We start from the raw sequence: 19,160 nt of genomic DNA on the forward strand, positions 1-19,160 counted from the left end.
AAAAGTTTGCTGTACTTTTGCCAAGAGTTTTAATTATTGAACTGTTGCGCAGGTTGTGTCACTCGTGTTATTTCAGAACCTGGGTAGAAACATGCGTCGTTATTATTCTGACCTCCTTTTTTTTATGACTGGTTTTAGCAGAGGCCGATTCTGCAAGCGGGCAGAAGAACAGCGGGCAGCAGCCCATCTTCCGAGCGGGAGTGTGTCTCTCGATCCCCAACATTGTCATGATTCCGGCTTTGGAGGAGATCCAGCAGGCGTTAAATAAAGCTGTAGAGTGTGTGGTCGGTGTAAGCAAAGGGGTCTGCCAGTGGAGCAAGGAGAGAATCTCGAAGGTACTATTGCTCTGGATGTCCCACTGATCGGTAAACTAGAAAGATGGTGACACCACCATCATGTGTCATTATTCCATTATTAAGGCAAACTAAAAATGGTCCTATTTTCACAACTGTAAATTAGGTCATGATAATCAAGAAGGGTATCATGATGATGATGATGATGATACTGCAGAAGAACATCCTGAACCCAGGATCCAGAGGGTCCTTATAATATAATGCAATTAAAACAATTAAACAAAGAGTTTTTAAAGTGAATAGAAATAGCAGACAATCATTAACACGTCTATTGTATTGCCCTATTTACATGTCTGGCATGTGTTATCGATCTTACAGAAGAAGATGAGCGAAAGGCGCATGGCGACTCTGCAGCAGGACAGCAGGGAAAGCGACTCTGAGGACGGAGAAATGACACACCCGACTCTCACCGGTCAGCAGTAATAAGGGAATCAGATTAACGGTGATGTGTTAGCGATGTAAGGATTTCTTCACTCCTTGTGCTGTGTCATTGTTTGTTTCCAGACGGCAGTGCTTCAGACATCTCGGCTTGCAATAACCAGGCTGTTCCGTTCCAAATGAAAAACTACTTCAAGAGTGTGTCTGAAAACAAGGAGATCATCAAGCTGGTGACGGTGCTCAGCACGTCTGTCAACTCCAACAAGAAGGTAAAGGAGACACGATGACCTGCTAACATGATGTTTGCTAGCTTAATAAAAATAAATCACACACCCATTTGGTCTGTGGTTTTCCTGCGAAACAGGAAGTGCAGAAAGCTTTCGAGCGCTTTGGTCGATATCATCACATCTGGAGGAAGGACCGAGAGAGCACCATCCAGACATTTGTGCAGGGAAACCCTCTACTGGCCGAATTTGAGTCTCAGATCCTCTACTACCGAGACCTGGAGGTGGAAATTAACGCTGAGCCTGAGTTCCTCACTGTAGGAGCGCTGGCTTTATACACGGGTGAGCTGATCATTTTATTGCCCTCAAAATGATGCTCATTAAGATTTTACATTTTCACGTTCCTAATCGGCGTTGTGTTTCTAGCCGATCTGAAGCTGGCCCTCACGGCCGAGACCAAGTGTTGGATCGTGGACTTTGGCCGTCATTGTAACAGGAAGTACCGCACCGACATGGAGCAGATCCTGGTGTTTGTGGACGAGGCCGGAAAAAAGCTGAACCGTCAAATCAAAGACCTGGACGACATCCGCATCGCCATGGCGGCACTCAAGGAGATCAGGGAGCATCAGATCTCCATCGACTTCCAAGTGGGACCCATTGAGGTGAAACGCCAAAAAGGACCGAAAGAAAATATTTTTAATTCATTTCATTGTCATTGTTTTCCGTTCACCATTGCAACGCGTCTCCACAGGAATCCTACGCCATGCTGAACAAGTACGAGCTCTCGGTGGCCAAGGAGGAGATGGAGAAAGTGGACACTCTGCGCTACGCCTGGGAGAAAATGCTGACCAGGGGTGCTGAAGTGCAAAATGAGCTTGTGTCTTTGCAGCCGAATTTCAGAGAGGAGCTGATCTGCAACGTGCAGACGTTCGTGGAAGACTGTGAGCATTTCTACAGTGATTATGAGAAGGTCAGTTTTGATGCATCACATCTACTGTAAGCATTAAAGCTCTGTTTACACTGGAGTAATATACACAGTGTTCTATTTCTAGGATGGACCCATGGTGGTGGGGTTGGCTCCCCAGGATGCCAGCGACAGGCTCATTATGTTTCAGGTAGTCACATGACCATGAAATTCAAGACCTTTATCACAACATTAAAAACACACAAATACGCTGTTAGCGATTGGCCTTAACCGAGCCCTACATCCATTCGTTTCAAGTATCGCTAAAGATACACAGCTGTAAAATAAAATCCATTTTACATCTGTAAAATGTAAAAGTAAAAGTGAAATGCCGACGCATCCAAAGAGACTTTACACTATTATTATAATAACAGTCAGTTTATTCATTTCTCATGTTCATGTCCAATGTTAAAAGTGCTACACAACACAATTTTCGTTTTAGAACCGATTCGACAACCTTTACCGCAAATACATCACCTACACCGGTGGGGAGGAGCTCTTCGGCCTGCCCGTTACCCAGCATCCCCAGCTGCTGGAGATCAAAAAGCAGCTCACACTGCTGCAGAAGCTCTACGGCCTCTACAACAACGTCATCGACACAGTCAACGGATATTACGACATCCTCTGGTCTGACGTCCACATCGAGAGGATCAACAGCGAGCTCCTGGACTTCCAGGCACGGTGTGTGAACAGAGAAAATAAAAGTCTGTGAAGACCTGACCATAAGATTAGTATGATTGCTATAAGATTGGATCGTAAGAGTGGAACATCTTCCTTGAAAAATGATAATATTGATATAAATAATAAACATTTTGACCTGTATAACCGAAAATCAGAATGTACACAGTGATTTGCAATAATTTGCATATATACTGTAGATGCCGTAAGCTGCCTCGTGCCCTCAAGGAATGGCAGGCGTTTTTGGACCTGAAAAAGAGCATTGATGAGTTCAGCGAGTGCTGCCCCCTACTGGAGCTTATGGCCGACCGCGCCATGATGATGCGCCACTGGAAACGAATCACGGAGCTTACGGGTCATACCTTCGAGGTGGAATCTGACGCGTTTAAGCTGCGTAACATCATGGAGGCACCTCTGCTCAAGTATAAAGAAGAAATCGAAGTGAGACCTCTCTATTTCTAAGGTCTTCTAAGGTCTTAGCATTTACAGTATGTTTATAACTGTACAACGTTTTCCGCTTAATTTCTTTGCATTAGGATATCTGCATCAGCGCCGTGAAAGAGCGAGACATTGAGCAGAAGCTGAAGCAGGTGATCGCCGAGTGGGACAACAAAACGTTCACGTTTGGTCAGTTTAAAAGCCGTGGGGAGCTTCTGCTGCGTGGAGACAGCACATCTGAGATCATTAGTAGTATGGAGGACAGCCTCATGGTCCTGGGGTCACTCATGAGCAACAGGTAAGAGTAAAAAGTTTGAAATGTTTAGTAATGAGACCCAATGGTTATAAATGTAAAAATCCAGAATGGTATGAGTTTTGTGGCTCACAGGTTGAGGGTGGTTTCTTTCTAGACCAGACTGTAGATTCACAAAACATCCCATCGACAGTCAAGTGATTCCCAAAGAAACGCCTTCTAGAATTGGCTGTTCAGCTGAAATCTAATCCTAACAAAACGGAGCTGTTGTAGATTCTTGCATATGCATCTGTACATCAACATATGAGGTGGTATCAAAAAGATTCTCTATGTTTCCACACGGTCACCAGTGTCCTTCTGGAATGTGTCCTGGAAGTCTTCTTTTTAATGCGCCTGAAGCACCTTCTGCGATTCGCGCGGATCTCCACAACGGCGTGAAAATGCATCTGGATCTTAATTTTCGAAAAAGAGGGCGAAGACCACAGGAGCCAAATCTGTCGAGTAGGGTGGGTGCGGAAGTGAGATCGTGTGGATTCACTATTTTTGTAGATTGAGCTCTTCGAAGGCCTTCCTGAGCTCTTCTTTTGCGATGTTCTTCCGCGCTTGAAGCACAATTCAAACACCTCGAACAACTCATCGCAGCGAGCCATTAGGTCAAACGTATGTCATGTCAAATGTCTCTGTAGCAGATCTGCCCAGTTTCACACAGAATCTCACATTTGCCCTTTGTTCTAACTGATAAAATGCACGTGGGTCAGAACAGCACCAGTTACACAGGACACTGTCTTCTGGCACACTGTCTTATGAAGGTCGGTGCTCCCTGTGACTGTGCTTCATGCTGCCATCTGTTAGTGTGTTACAAAACTAGTCTCGAAACCTGTTGATGGCACCTCATAGGTACATATAGAATATTATGTACTTGAAGGACGTTTGATTAAGTAGATGATGACTTCAGCAATACAATGCAACAGTATGATGTTTATTCCCAAACGCATTTTCAGGTACAACACGCCATTTAAGGCTCAGATTCAGAAGTGGGTGCAGAATTTGTCCAACACCACGGACATCATTGAGAACTGGATGACGGTGCAGAACCTCTGGATCTACCTGGAGGCCGTGTTTGTGGGTGGAGACATAGCCAAACAGCTCCCCAAGGTGCACTACCGTTTCCTCACTTTTAATTACATATTGTATGTTATATATGTTTTGAAATTTTTTATAGCATACAAACTCTCCACAGGAGGCCAAGCGTTTCTCCAACATCGATAAATCCTGGGTAAAGATCATGACACGGGCGCACGAGATGCCCAATGTGGTGCAGTCATGTGTAGGAGACGAGACTATGGGTCAGCTCCTTCCTCATCTACTCGAGCAACTTGAGATGTGCCAGAAATCCCTCACCGGGTATCTTGATGTTTCTCTAAAAAAAAAACAGCAGTTGATGATTAACAGCAGAAACCCAATATGTATGAGCAGATGCGGTGGTTAAATGAAGTAACCGGTGTGTCATCTTTCGGTCGAAGGTATCTGGAGAAGAAGCGTCTGCTGTTCCCTCGTTTTTTCTTCGTGTCTGATCCTGCTCTTCTGGAGATCCTGGGCCAGGCGTCTGACTCTCACACCATCCAGGCTCATCTGCTTAACGTGTTCGACAACATCAAATCGGTCCGCTTTCATGATAAGGTACTTCATATCGCTTAATAAAAAAAATCTATTTATTTGACAATATTTGGGCAAAAGTATCGGGACACCACACGTTTTCAACCAGAAATTTTTACCACAAAGTTCACTGTCTTTACGAGAGCGGCCTCTAGAGGCAAATCACCGACGACACATGCTGTTTGTTTTTTCACGTTAAACTGCACGCTGCACGGAGAGAGCTATATTATAATTAGAATTCATTAATTATATAATTAAGATTCTCTATTGTTCGACTGCTAGTAGCTAATGTAGCCTAATCATTTATTATATTATTTATTTCAAAAGTTGTTACTGACCTGTTGCCAAATAACCTCATTAGCTGCAAAATGTTCCTCCACTCATTTTTTCCATCCTTTTGTTGCCCTGTCCAAACTTTTTTGTTGAAGTCAGTAAATTCAATAATTTCCCCATTTTCTTTCTTCAATTCAAAGCATTTGAGATGTTTGCTATGTTCTATTGTGAATAAAATCATTGCATTCTGGTTTTCAGTGAGAGTTCACACGGCATCTCGTCTTTTTCCACAGTTCTGGTTGTTTATATATTCTATATTCTTATAAAATGACAGGAAATGTTGTCTTTTGTCTTACCCAGATGTACGATCGTATCCTGGCCATCTCGTCCCGTGAGGGCGAGACGGTGGAGTTGGATCGACCCGTCACTGCTGAGGGAAACGTGGAGGTGTGGCTTAACGCCCTCCTGAAGGAATCCCAGAGGTCTTTGCACCTCATCATTCGTCAAGCAGCGATGGCAATCCAAGACCCCACCTTTCATCTGATTGACTTCCTAGATTCCTTTCCTGCACAGGTACAAAATACACACTTCCAGTCAAGTTTTTGGACACCCAACCAGAAGATTGGTATAGTATTTCCAAGATCCAAAAAGAAACCAATAAAACAAAAGATGGGGGATTTTATAAGTTAAAGATGAGCTTAACTTGTAATATAGTAAATTACTGATGGTAAATATTCCTGCAGGTGGGTTTGTTGGGAATCCAAATGATCTGGACTCGCGATTCAGAAGAAGCGCTCACCAATGCCCGGTATGATCGTAAAATCATGTCCAGAACCAACCAGAGATTCCTGGATCTCCTGAACACTCTCATCGACATGACCACCAAGGACCTGAGCACGGTGGAGCGCACCAAATACGAAACCCTGATCACCATCCACGTCCACCAGAGGGACATTTTCGACGACTTGGTGAGCAAAAGCCATGTTTTTCTTGGGAACGAAGACAAAAAATGCAGCATTTTGTTTGATATAAAAACACGGCGTACACACAGACGTGACACACACCTCACTTTATCAGGTTTCAGGAAAAGATTTCAGGAGAGAGCAGCGCAATTTCCTCCGTCTCATTAATGTCATTTCCAATTGCGTGTGTGCGATTATAAAATGGCTGGAAGGTCATGGAGCGTCCTACATCTCCGTAACCTTCAGCAAAGCAAATAAACCCGTGTTTATAGAGTTCTGCATGAGCTAGAAGGCGAGCACAAACCAAATTACTGCTCCAAATATCACACCGCTCTGTTTATCTGAGCTCCGGATGGAAGCCGGATTTGCAAAATTGAGTTATGTGTGTGTTTTTTGATATATTTATGTAACTGCTCTGCACCAGCTTCATCTCACAAACTTTTACAGAGTAATACATTATTTGGGCAAAAGTATTTGGACGCCCGAGTTTTCCATTTCCTCGCAAGATGTGGAAGATCTCGTGCTACAGAACTTTAAACCCTGTTGAACACCTTTGTAACTGAATGAATCTCCATAAAATCTAGTAGAACATCTTCCTAGGAGAGTTCAAAAGCAATGTGGACTAAATGTGACGATGCTGAGGCTCCACAGCCGGGAAATTTTAAAGCAAGTAAAATTCCCAAGGTGTGGGAATGAATCCAGATATGGATTCATATAGCGATCATATGTAGTGAACTGAATTTTATAATAATTTGCTTAGATTCTATTTTGGATCCTCTGATATTTCTAATATCTCAAATATTTCCTCATCCCTCCTCAATGATATTCTTTCAAGCTTGTCCTTCTTCTAACACAGGGAAGTCTAACGCTGTTTCTCTGTGGCTCTTCTCAACTCTTCATTAAGGGTTCCTAATGTGAAGCCCAAAATCTTAGGTTCCTGTAATGTTCCTGGAACTTTTATTTGCTGTTCCTATCTTTTGTTATTCATCTCCTTCTCTTTCTAGTGTCGTTTGCACATTAAGAGCCCCACAGACTTCGAATGGCTGAAGCAGTGTCGCTTCTACTTTAACGAAGATTCAGACAAGATGCTGATCAACATCACAGACGTTGGTTTTGTTTATCAGAACGAATTTCTGGGCTGCACTGACAGGCTGGTCATCACTCCACTAACAGACAGGTACTGCTGGAAGATCATCATGATGGTCTTATTAACTTAAACAAGTTGTTTTTAGTGGGTTAATACACCAGCATATTTTTTTGTTCCATCTAAAAAACGTCATGACCACCAGCATGTGGTGTCAGAACCAGTAGGCCACTTTTAGATCAGATGGGTTCTTCTGTCACACAGTAGCTCCACATCCAACACATGCACAAGATGCTTATTGGCTAAAATAATCATTCCGAGCTGATAAAAAAAAAAAAAAACGTTGATGTTTCTTCCTGATTTAGGTGCTACATCACTTTAGCCCAGGCTTTAGGGATGAGTATGGGTGGAGCACCAGCCGGACCAGCTGGGACTGGAAAGACAGAGACGACCAAAGACATGGGTCGCTGTCTGGGAAAGTACGTGGTGGTCTTCAACTGCTCTGATCAGATGGACTTCCGAGGCCTTGGCAGGATATTTAAAGGCAAGACTACTTTTTTTTGTTGTTGTTTTTGGTCAGATGATGTGGCGTGTCCACCACAGAAGATGAACCTGTTGCTTGTCTGTTTCTGAAGGTCTCGCGCAGTCGGGTTCTTGGGGTTGCTTCGATGAATTCAACCGCATCGAGCTTCCTGTGTTGTCTGTAGCAGCACAGCAGATCTCCATCATCCTGACCTGCAAGAAGGAGCGAAGAAAGAACTTCGTGTTTACTGATGGGGACTCGGTGGAAATGAACCCTGAGTTCGGCCTCTTCCTCACCATGGTGAGAGCTTAGCTTCTGTACAATATTGTGGAGATGGTTAGTAAAGTCAGGTAGTAATGTGGGTGAGAAGGTAAGAAGGTTCCGGGGATGCTGTAAGCGTTTATCTGAAAGCTGTTCAATAGCGTTTATAGCAGGAGATCTAAATTGTAGTTTAAGCGAAGGAACAATTTTATGGGATTTATGATTGTGTAGCATCTGAACGTTTTGTATCATTGTATATCATTTATTTTTAAATTATTCATCATTACTCATAGAACCCCGGGTACGCAGGACGTCAAGAACTCCCCGAGAACCTGAAGATCAACTTCCGCTCGGTAGCCATGATGGTTCCAGATCGTCAGATCATCATCCGGGTGAAGCTAGCCAGCTGCGGCTTCATCGACAACATCGAGCTGGCCAGAAAGTTCTTCACCCTGTATAAGCTTTGCGAGGAGCAGCTTTCCAAACAGGTCCGGTTCTTCTAACGGAAAATTCCGGTAGCGTTCATGATGCTCGTAAGGTAGCTGACCATGTTTATTTCATGATCTTTCAGGTTCACTACGACTTTGGTCTGAGGAACATCCTGTCTGTCCTGCGCACTCTGGGTGCGGCCAAGCGGGCCAACCCTGAAGATACCGAGTCCACCATAGTCATGAGGGTGCTACGGGACATGAACCTGTCCAAACTTGTAAGAACGTCCACTCCGTCCTGTACAATCGTCATCAGATGATGATGATTTCATGAACTGCTTAGGCAGATTACATCTTTAAGTGAAGATGTTTGTAAGATTCTTTTAAAAGAAGATGTTTATCTGCATTTTTCAGAGACACAAAAATTAAGCCAATTTTTATTTATTTATTTATTTAAATGTAATTTTGAGGTGAAATAAATGTCCAAAAGAATTATTTAGCAACTTTTAGCATTTGAATACTAAATACACAACATTCATACGCTAGCTAGCTTTCATGACTGGAAATACTAGCATTATATTTGAAAGTAAAGTCCAAAAACATGTTTCAAATGGTCCATTTTAGTTACTTGAGCATTAATTTTTTGCAATGAGAGAATTTTTCTGTAGAAAAAGCAACTTTTCCTTTTAGAAAAAAACTAGATTCAATGTTTCTTAATAATTTTTCTTCTCAGACTCAAAACAAGTAAATAAATGACAAATTAATAAATATTCACAGCTAGCGTCCGTGATTAGTAATATTAGTGCTCAGGTCAATGCCAGAATATCGATGTTGTTATTATATATAATAACCCTATAAAATTATTTTAGACTTTACACTAAAGAAAAGTAAATATCTGAAAGCGCTACGTATTCACAGCTAGCTCTTGTGATGCTCAATGTTAGCGTTCACGAGCGTTAGGAAAGGCACTTAGCTCAAACAAAAAGAGGAAAGTTTCGTTTTTTTTCTTTTTACACAGAAATGTTTCAAAACGTCCCTGGTAGCATGAAATATTAATTACTAGCAAAGTTTTTTTTAAATGCTCAAAGCTAAATGTTCTAAGGTTCTAGTGTTATGAAGAAAACTAGCATGTGATGGTTATTTCTTGACATCTCTGTTTGTGTTTGTTTTTTCTTTCACTTGACCAGATTGATGAAGATGAGCCTCTGTTTCTCAGCCTGATTGAAGACCTTTTCCCCGGAATACAGCTGGACAAGGCGGGATACCCTGAGCTGGAATCAGCGATAGATAAACAGGTCTGAGGTTCAGATCTTTATATACGTATATACATTATATAGACAACAGTATTGGGACACCTGACTTTTCCACCCACATGTGGTTCCTCCCCAAACTGTTGGAGACACAAATTATTCTTTAACTTAAACTAAGAGACTCACTAGGAGACTCTAGAAGATCTGTTTTCCATGGGTTAGAGTGGAAGATCTCCTGCTAAAACCTATTGAACACCTTTGGGATGAATGTAAACACACTGACTGCACCCCAGGCCTCCTGACCTTCTCACCTACATCACTACCTGACTTTAACTTTACTAACGCCCTTGTGACTGAATGAAGCACCACAAAGTCTAGTGAACATCTTCTCAGAAGAGTGGAGCTTATTACATATATATAACAACAAATAGATAGTGTGCACAAAACCTCAACATGTGTGTGTGTGTGTGTGTGTGTGTGTGTGTGTGTGTGTGTGTGTGTGTGTGTGTGTGTAGGTCAAGGAGGCCGGTCTTATTAATCACCCTCCCTGGAGGCTAAAAGTGATCCAGCTGTTCGAGACGCAGCTTGTGCGTCATGGCATGATGGCTCTGGGTCCGAGTGGAGCAGGAAAAACCACATGCATCCACACACTCATGAAAGCCATGACGGGTATAAAACACACACACACACACACACACACACACACACACACACACACACAGATTTTTTGGGCATTAACCGTGTGCGTTTGTGTGTGTGCTTTTGTTCAGATTGTGGTCAGCCTCACAGAGAAATGAGAATGAACCCGAAAGCCATCACAGCAGCACAGATGTTCGGCCGCCTCGACGTCGCCACTAACGACTGGACCGATGGCATCTTCTCCACCCTCTGGAGAAAAACTCTGAAAGCTAAAAAAGGTTCTCTTTTCATTTTCATAATTTCTCTCTATATCAACATGTGACTCCACTCCTGTCTTTTTCGAGACTAGTTTTGTAACACACCAACAGATGGCAGCACGAGGCTGCACGCACAGTCAAAGGGAGCACCAACTTGCATAAGTCAGTGTGCCAAAATACATTGTCCTGTGTACATGGCTGTCCTGACCCACGTGCGTTCCCATGCCTGAGATTCATCATGGACAGCGAGTTAAAGATCAGGAAGACTTTCAACGAGCTCAAACCCGCAAATATCCAAACCATTTGGCAACTCGTGCATGATGATTGCATGATTGATTCACCGTTTAAGAATCACAGAAAGTGTTTCACACGCTTTGAAAAGTAGACGTCCAGGACAGGTTCCGGAAGAACACAGGAAGCACTGTATTGCTGTGCAAGGGGACTGTTTTGAAGGTGATCGTGTGGAGATGAAGAGAAATTAAGTACTTTTTAATTCCACCTCGTACGATGGAATGTCGGAGAAAACTGTCGATCTTTTTGAACTTTAGACAGGATTGGGGAAGACCGATCGTCTCGAACGACCGCATCACGTCTTTAATCAGACACACATCGGAGTCTGATCCAGCCCGAGCCCGAGACGTAAAATGCGAGTCCTTTTTTTGAAAACAACCTCGAATAATAAACTGAGACACAACCTGCAGTGTAGTGCATGAGGGTGAAACATCAGCAGACTTCAGACCAATATCAAATTCTGTCTTTTCATTTGTTTCTGTGGTTTAGTCTTATCGCTCGCCCGATAATGGATTTTACTGATACTGATATCTGGGTTGGATCACACTCGCCAATAACCAGTTAATCAACCGATATGATCACAACACTGAAAAATACAAATAAAATGTTATTTTAATGCTCTGGAATTTTCATTTCATTACTTAACTTTAGTTATTGAGCTACAAACTGACATGAATGAGGTACAGCACAGTGTGACAAAACAAACAGCACTTCAGTGATTTGCCTCTAGAGGCCGCTCCCGTACTGAATAATGCAACCCGGAAAAACTATCGTTATGGATTTTTAATTTGACATGTGCTTCTCAAATGTCTTGGTGGTCTCAGGTGAGCATGTGTGGATCGTGTTGGACGGCCCCGTCGATGCCATTTGGATCGAGAATCTGAATTCGGTGCTGGACGATAACCGCACTCTTACCCTGGCCAACGGTGATCGCATCCCCATGGCGCCCAACTGCAAGATCGTGTTCGAGCCGCACAACATCGACAACGCTTCACCCGCCACCGTGTCACGCAACGGCATGGTGTTCATGAGCTCCTCGGTGCTCGGCTGGAGCCCCATCCTGGAGGTGACACCATGAACACACTGCAGTGTTTAGAGATGCAACTGAGTATTACAATTCTAATAAATGTCTATTGTTCAGGGCTGGCTGAGGAAACGCTCTCCACATGAAGCCCAAGTACTGCGTGAACTCTTCTCCGGATCGTTCCCCGAGCTCTATCGCTTCAGTGTGCAGTGTCTGGATTACAAGATGGACATGCTGGAGGCCTTCATTATCATGCAGTGCATCAATGTCCTGCAAGGCCTCCTGCAGGTCCCCAAGGTACCCAATCGCATGCAAAAGTTGCTTTTCAGCTGGAGAAGGTTTTGTTTTGTAGATAAACCGTAATTTACTGTAGATTTTCTCTTTATTTCATCTCAAGAACCTGTAAACCTCTTACACTCGTTTTTATAGCATGCAATCGCTCACTGTCCTTCATCATAAAACTCTTATTCAGATTTTCAATTATTTCATGTGAAATCCTGTCTCTCATTGTGTTCTGAGCATCTTCCATCTCTCTCATCCTTTCACTTTCTCTTTCTCCCTATCTCCCTTTTTCTCTCTCCACCTCTCTCTCACAACTTACCTCCCTCCTTTTCCCACTTTCTTTCTCTTTCTGCCCCTCTCTACCCTATCCCTCGTTCTCTGTCCTTTCTCTCTACCTCTTCTCAGTCGCTCTCTCTCTATCTCTTTTCTCTTTCTTATACTTTTCCTCTTTCCCTACCCCCTACGGTCTTCCACTTTTCCTCCTTTTCCCTCTTTCTCCCTCTCTTTCTCTACCTCCTCCTTCTCTAATGTTTTCTTACTCTCTCTCTCTCTCTCTCTCTCTCTCTCTTCCTCCCTCCCCCTTTCTTTTTCTTTAATTTCAGCTTCTTTATTAACATGACAAATAAGCGGACATTATATTACCATGTACAAAGGCAGGAAATGAAATGGAAAAAAAAAACTGAATCTCATCTGAAACTCGTCTGGAACACAGCTTTGTCTTTTTGTAATGTCATTCAACAAAAGAAAAAAGAAAAAAGAAAAGAAAGGTCTTTTTCAAGGTACGCATCACAGACGCACTCTTCAGCCTCAGGCTTGAAATGGAAACGAGCACAAGGTCTCTTACATCCTGCAGCCTTCGCTCGCACCTCCGGGGTCTCGTACAACACCGGCGTACGCCTGCGACCGCGTCAACCACAACACACACAAACTTCATCAGCCCGATTTATAATCAATCAATTAACTTATTGTTTAACAAATATATTCATTTACATATTCATTTACATATAAAGGCGTGTTTTTGGTTCTTCATCCAAAGGATGCTCTATAATCTGATAAAAACTGAGACTGTGTGTGTGTGTGTAGGAGCAGGGCGGAGAGGTTGCGCGTGAACACATGGAGCGTCTGTACGTCTTTGCCCTGATGTGGAGCGTGGGTGCTCTGCTGGAGCTGGACGATCGGAGGAAGATGGAGAGCTGGTTGCGTCGCCACGACAGCATTCGTCTGGACCTGCCGGACGCGTCCCACCACGAGGACACCATGTTCGACTACCATGTCACATCCGATGGTCCGTGTCTTCAAATAAATGCCGTGACACACTCGCTGTCTTCTAACTGCCCAGTCCTTTTTGTCTTTCCTCTTCACACTCGTCTTCTGACTCGTATCCCCCCAACCCTAACCACCCCCACACACACACAGCTATTTCTGTTTTTCCCCCTCAAGCTTCTTCTCTCTCTTTATTTCCTTATTCATCTTCATTTCTTCCTCTCTCTTTTACGCTCAGCTGATTACCTCTACGTGTTTACGGCCTCATAAATCCGTTAACGTGTCGTCGCATGACCCGTTAAAATCCTGCCGTTTGTCCTGAGCTTGCTGTGTTTTGTAAGGAACACAAAAAGCTAAAACACTTTTAGAGCTCTTTAAAACAGAACCCTATTAAAGACCTTTGGGATGAATGTGGAGTGGAGGTTCTTATAACAGCAAATTAGGGTTTTGTTTTCAGGTCAGTGGGTCCACTGGAGCTCGAGTGTAGAAGAGTATATCTACCCACCAGACTCAACCCCAGATTACGGCTCCATCCTGGTGCCCAACGTGGACAACGTGCGCACAGACTTCCTTATTCAGACCATCAGCAAGCAAGGAAAGGTGAGACGCTTACCAAGGATCATGATGCACAATCCATCATTTTGTCTAATAAAGATAAAAATACGTATATAATATCGGCTGTACACTTTTTCCTCCAGGCAGTGCTCTTGATCGGAGAGCAGGGAACCGCCAAGACCGTCATCATCAAGCGATTTTTGTCTAAATATGACCCGGAATTGCACATCACTAAGAACCTCAACTTCTCCTCAGCTACCACGCCGCTCATGTTCCAGGTCCGAGCTTTTCTATTTTCTTATTAATTCCTATGACCTGGGCGATTAGAAGAAAAATAGTGCATTATGTCTTGATGACTCCTTGGCCACAGGTGTTTATTTATACACTTTTATTGAATATTAATCAACAATTACGGCCTTCCAGCGCTCCGTGGAGAGCTACCTGGACAAGCGGATGGGTACCACGTACGGCCCTCCAGCGGGCAAGAAGATGTCCATCTTTATTGATGACATCAACATGCCGGTCATCAACGAGTGGGGAGATCAGGTACACCGTGGTCTTTAATACACAGCGTTGAAGTTGATATTATTTATTGCATGTGGACGTAACAGCACCAGGTGCACCGCTCCTGACGTACACAGGACCATGTCTTTTGGCACACTGACTTATGAAAGTTGGTGCTCCCTGTGACTGTGTGTGCAGCCTCGTGCTGCCACCTGCTGATGTGTTACAAAACCAGTCTCGACACAACCATACTTAAAGTCAATTTCTCCTTCCCCAAAAGGTCACCAATGAAATTGTCCGCCAGATGATGGAACAGCGAGGCTTCTATAACCTGGAGAAACCTGGCGAGTTCACCAGCGTTGTGGACATCCAGTTTGTGGCGGCCATGATTCACCCAGGTGGAGGACGCAATGACATTCCACAGAGGCTCAAGAGGCAGTTCTCCATATTCAACTGCACGTTACCTTCAAACGTCTCTATCGACAAGATTTTCGGTCAGTGTTCTATCACAATTTTGTGTTTCCTTCACTGTCGCACAACGTTCTTTTTGCCAGACTCAGTCCACTATAGGGAGACTCAAAACTGTTCTAGCATGACATCTAGCTCCATGAAGATCTGCTATTGATGGGTTGGAGTAGAAGATCTCCTCCTATTGAACACCTTTGGGATGAATGTGTTCCAGAGTCAGGTGAAACGATTCATATTCTGGTCATGACTTTTTATTGAATATCTCACAGACTCAGGATTGAATAAAGGTTTTGTATCTTCTCCTGGTTGCCGCACGCCACCATAATTACATATTGATTGGCGCTCGCTGTTCTGCATGTTTGTTCTCCCAGACTTCGGCTCGTATCTTTATAGAAATATAAAGAAAGCTCTTGTCTGATTATCTTTTTTGAAGTTATTTTATGGCTGTGCTCCTGCAGGCCCTCATCCACCACCTTCTCGGAGATGCTTTAAGTCCCATTCAGTGATTTATGAATGCTTTCATTATGATGTGAAATCAAACCCAGGAGCGTATCAGACGGTGAAGCTCTTTTTATTTGATTTTTCTCATCTAACCAGACAAAATATTATGCAATCACAGTTACAAAGCGCTGAGACATTGCTGATAGACAAAACAACCCCTGAATAGCCTCTGATCTCCAACACCCTTCTGATCGCTTTCCTTCATTACGGCTCAATCCTCAGACTTGATTTCATGCCTCGTGACTATTTCGGTCTTGATTTCAAAGTTCTCTGACTTGTGAGAACTTTTCATCATGGCACTTATGTTTCCTTTTATATTCCGATTTCCTGCTTTGTGTAGGCAATCAATACGTCTCACTTGTGTCTAACGTGTAATAGGGTGACTTTTCTCTCCAAGTGCAGTATTTATAGCTGATCAACGCAACAAAATCATGTCATAATTAAGGGAAAATCAAACACGGCATGTAAAACACAGAATTTGTTTGAGATTTTCGCAGACATCCAGTGGTGGATGAAGCACACAAACAATGTTTTATGATTTATTATTGTTCTTATTATCATTTTAGATACATGAAAAATCTACTTAAGTACAGTAGCGTGTAATTACATGTACTTCCCAAACATGAGTCTATAATCTATTAAAAAACGTACAGCGATGTAGAGGGCAGAAGAGCTCTGATCAGGAGCTATGCGATTAGAATTCGATAATGAAATGTACACTTACTCCTCTGTTTTAAACAGGAGTGATCGGGACGGGTCACTTCTGCTCGCCCCGTGGCTTCTCCAAGTCTGTGAGGGACGCAGTCATCCATCTCGTCCCTCTGACCCGCCACCTCTGGCAGACCACCAAGCTGAAGATGCTGCCCACGCCGGCCAACTTCCATTACATCTTCAACCTACGTGACCTTTCCCGGATATGGCAGGGCATGCTGAACATCACGGCCGACGTGGTCCATTCGCCTGAAGTAATGTCTCAGATATGCGGGATGCACAATAATAGAGCAGGATGGAATTTGGAAAGGACACATAGATGCTATATACACTTTATAAGCAAAATCTAGTGTTAGGGTTAAAGCACTTCTCTGGGAAGATGCCTGGATTGCATGGTCTAAGATAGAATTATCAAGCAATCCTCAGTCCTTTACCCCCTAGTGGGCAAATCAATGGTCAGTGTCAAGGCAACTATATAAAAATAATAAGAAAAGCTGATTTGGAAAAGCCCCGACTCAGCAGGGAAGCCGTCCCTCCTGGCACTAGAAATAAGATGGGACAGAATAATAATACTATAAAAAACTCTTTGAGTTCGTTTGTGCTTCGTTCTTGCTGTACGTGATGAAATCATAGACGTGGTAATCAGAACAGCACCAGTTGAAATTCGGTGTTCCCTGTGACTGTGCATGCACGCTTGTGCTGCCACCTGTTGGCATGTTACAAAACTAGTCTAAACTTTTTTAACCACCTCGTACTTTAACAAAGAGCTGATGACAAACTGTGGGAAAAGCCTTAAAGCCAAGAACACTAATATATATAGTTATATATATATATATATATATATATATATATATATATATATATATATATATATATATATATATATTAGTTACCAGTTATGGCTTTCATCATTGACCCTCTGCTCTCCACCCTGAAGGTCCTCCTGCGTCTATGGAAGCACGAGTGTAAACGTGTCATTGCTGACCGCTTTACGAGCCCTGATGACGTGGGCTGGTTCGACCAGACCCTAGCCGACTTGGCACAACAACAGCTGGGCGTAGAAGCCCGTATGGCTGTGGAAGTCGGAGAGGACGCCTACTTCGTGGACTTTCTCCGGGATCCACCTGAGGCCACAGGTACCCCTGGAACCAGACCCAAATCCATCCCGATCATCTTGGAGAATATTTCATTTATGGTCAGTTGTGTCTACACAGGGGAGGAACCGGAGGAAACCAATTTCGACATGCCGAAAGTGTACGAGCCCATCGTTTCCTTCAGCAGCCTGTGCGAGAGACTGAACATGTTCCTGGACTTGTACAACGAGAGCATCCGAGGAGCTGGCATGGACCTGGTGTTCTTCACTGATGCCATGGTCCACCTGGTCAAGGTATAATGGAAATCTTGTAGCTCTTGTAAAAGTAAAACACTCTCCAAAACCGAATGTTTTATTTTTGGTTTATTTAAATGCCACCTTGAGGAATATTCACCATGTTACAATAATGCCAATAAACAAGTGTTCCACATGTTCCGGTTTATCTGACCATCTTTCAGGTGTCTCGGATAATCCGGACCCCCGGGGGAAATGCCCTTCTAGTCGGCGTGGGAGGTTCGGGCAAGCAGAGTCTGACAAGACTGGCATCTTTCATCGCCGGCTACAAAACATTTCAGATCACACTGACACGGTAAGGCAGCTGCAGGACACACACACACACACACACACACTCTATATTTAATCCTCTTTATGATGAGCTGTAAATAATTCAGCACCTAAAAATATCCACTGTGCGCTGGAGAGGGTTTTATTAATACAATCACAACAAAAGGACAGGAAATCTGAATATACCATGTAGAAAGAAGTAGAATTAGAACAAAGCCAGCTCCATGAAGATCTGTAGAACATCTTCCCAGAACAGTGGAACGTGATGTTCAAAAAGAAGCACAATCGAACAGTTAGGCGTCCACAAACTTTTGACCAAAGAACTTTATAGGACAAAATGATGTATTTGTAGTGAAATGATGTAAAAAAAATTGGTAATGAAAAAGAAAGTTAATACGAATTTGTGTGTGTGTGTGTGTGTGTGTGTGTGTGTGTGTGTGTGTGTGTGTGTGTGTGTGTGTGTGTGTGTGTGAGAGAGAGAGAGAGTGTGTGTGTGTGTGTGTGTGTGTGTGTGTGTGAGAGAGAGAGTGTGTGTGAGAGAGAGAGAGAGAGAGTGTGTGTGTGTGTGTGTGTGTGTGTGTGAGAGAGAGAGAGAGAGAGTGTGTGTGTGTGTGTGTGTGTGTGTGTGTGTGTGTGTGTGTGTGTGAGAGAGAGAGAGAGAGAGAGAGAGTGTGTGTGTGTGTGTGTGTGTGTGTGTGTGTGTGTGTGTGTGTGTGTGTGTGTGTGTGTGTGTGTGTGCTGTCTCTTGGGAGAAAACAGATGGCTTTCAGCTTGTTCCTTCCAAAACACAAACTGCTCACGATTCTCATCACATCATGTCCCAAACACACACACACACTCTCTCACACACACACACACACACACACACACACACACATACTGGTTTTATGTATTAGGTGGACTTTGCCTGGTAAACAAGTTGTACCATGGTTTAAAGGTACCCACCCTTCCCCTTGTGCTACAGTGATGCTACAAATGTCAAAAAATCTAATCAGCTCTGAGGAAAACAAATTTCACTTCAGAATTACTTTACACAAATTTAAACAATTTATATAAAGACCTGACATTATGGTTGTATATGAGGACCTGCTCGGAATGTCCCGCCTTCTGACAAAAATAGTGTTTGTAAGGACATACGGGCTTTATCAGGACATTGGTTTTAACAATACACAAACAAGACATCACACAGTATTGAAGGGACAGGCATGTTTTATTGGCCCTCTGACACACACAAACACAGACTTGACAGCATGGTGCACTATCAAGACATCAGTGACTTAAAA

The 19,160-nt window shown here is 43.3% G+C and overlaps 1 protein-coding gene across 1 annotated transcript in view; it reads left to right on the forward strand.

Moving 5' to 3' along the window:
* The window catches only part of LOC124384933 (dynein axonemal heavy chain 5-like), a 76,208-nt gene that overhangs the window by 25,839 nt on the left and 31,209 nt on the right, over nt 1-19,160 (forward strand). Inside the window, exons 21-54 of the mRNA XM_046847943.1 lie at nt 139-335; nt 672-765; nt 858-1,000; nt 1,096-1,297; nt 1,382-1,617; nt 1,707-1,925; nt 2,008-2,070; nt 2,362-2,600; nt 2,798-3,038; nt 3,134-3,333; nt 4,290-4,443; nt 4,529-4,692; nt 4,812-4,968; nt 5,578-5,790; nt 5,961-6,185; nt 7,184-7,356; nt 7,629-7,807; nt 7,899-8,086; nt 8,341-8,535; nt 8,619-8,753; nt 9,663-9,770; nt 10,241-10,394; nt 10,496-10,642; nt 11,737-11,978; nt 12,054-12,233; nt 13,302-13,503; nt 13,939-14,081; nt 14,180-14,314; nt 14,460-14,582; nt 14,821-15,034; nt 16,251-16,474; nt 17,158-17,356; nt 17,435-17,607; nt 17,772-17,902. Of these exons, the coding sequence (XP_046703899.1) occupies nt 139-335; nt 672-765; nt 858-1,000; nt 1,096-1,297; nt 1,382-1,617; nt 1,707-1,925; nt 2,008-2,070; nt 2,362-2,600; nt 2,798-3,038; nt 3,134-3,333; nt 4,290-4,443; nt 4,529-4,692; nt 4,812-4,968; nt 5,578-5,790; nt 5,961-6,185; nt 7,184-7,356; nt 7,629-7,807; nt 7,899-8,086; nt 8,341-8,535; nt 8,619-8,753; nt 9,663-9,770; nt 10,241-10,394; nt 10,496-10,642; nt 11,737-11,978; nt 12,054-12,233; nt 13,302-13,503; nt 13,939-14,081; nt 14,180-14,314; nt 14,460-14,582; nt 14,821-15,034; nt 16,251-16,474; nt 17,158-17,356; nt 17,435-17,607; nt 17,772-17,902 (5,992 nt within the window). The remainder of the gene's footprint in view (nt 1-138; nt 336-671; nt 766-857; nt 1,001-1,095; nt 1,298-1,381; nt 1,618-1,706; nt 1,926-2,007; nt 2,071-2,361; nt 2,601-2,797; nt 3,039-3,133; nt 3,334-4,289; nt 4,444-4,528; nt 4,693-4,811; nt 4,969-5,577; nt 5,791-5,960; nt 6,186-7,183; nt 7,357-7,628; nt 7,808-7,898; nt 8,087-8,340; nt 8,536-8,618; nt 8,754-9,662; nt 9,771-10,240; nt 10,395-10,495; nt 10,643-11,736; nt 11,979-12,053; nt 12,234-13,301; nt 13,504-13,938; nt 14,082-14,179; nt 14,315-14,459; nt 14,583-14,820; nt 15,035-16,250; nt 16,475-17,157; nt 17,357-17,434; nt 17,608-17,771; nt 17,903-19,160) is intronic.

This window comes from Silurus meridionalis, chromosome 4 (assembly GCF_014805685.1).
Source record: "Silurus meridionalis isolate SWU-2019-XX chromosome 4, ASM1480568v1, whole genome shotgun sequence".
Taxonomy (NCBI): domain Eukaryota; kingdom Metazoa; phylum Chordata; class Actinopteri; order Siluriformes; family Siluridae; genus Silurus; species Silurus meridionalis.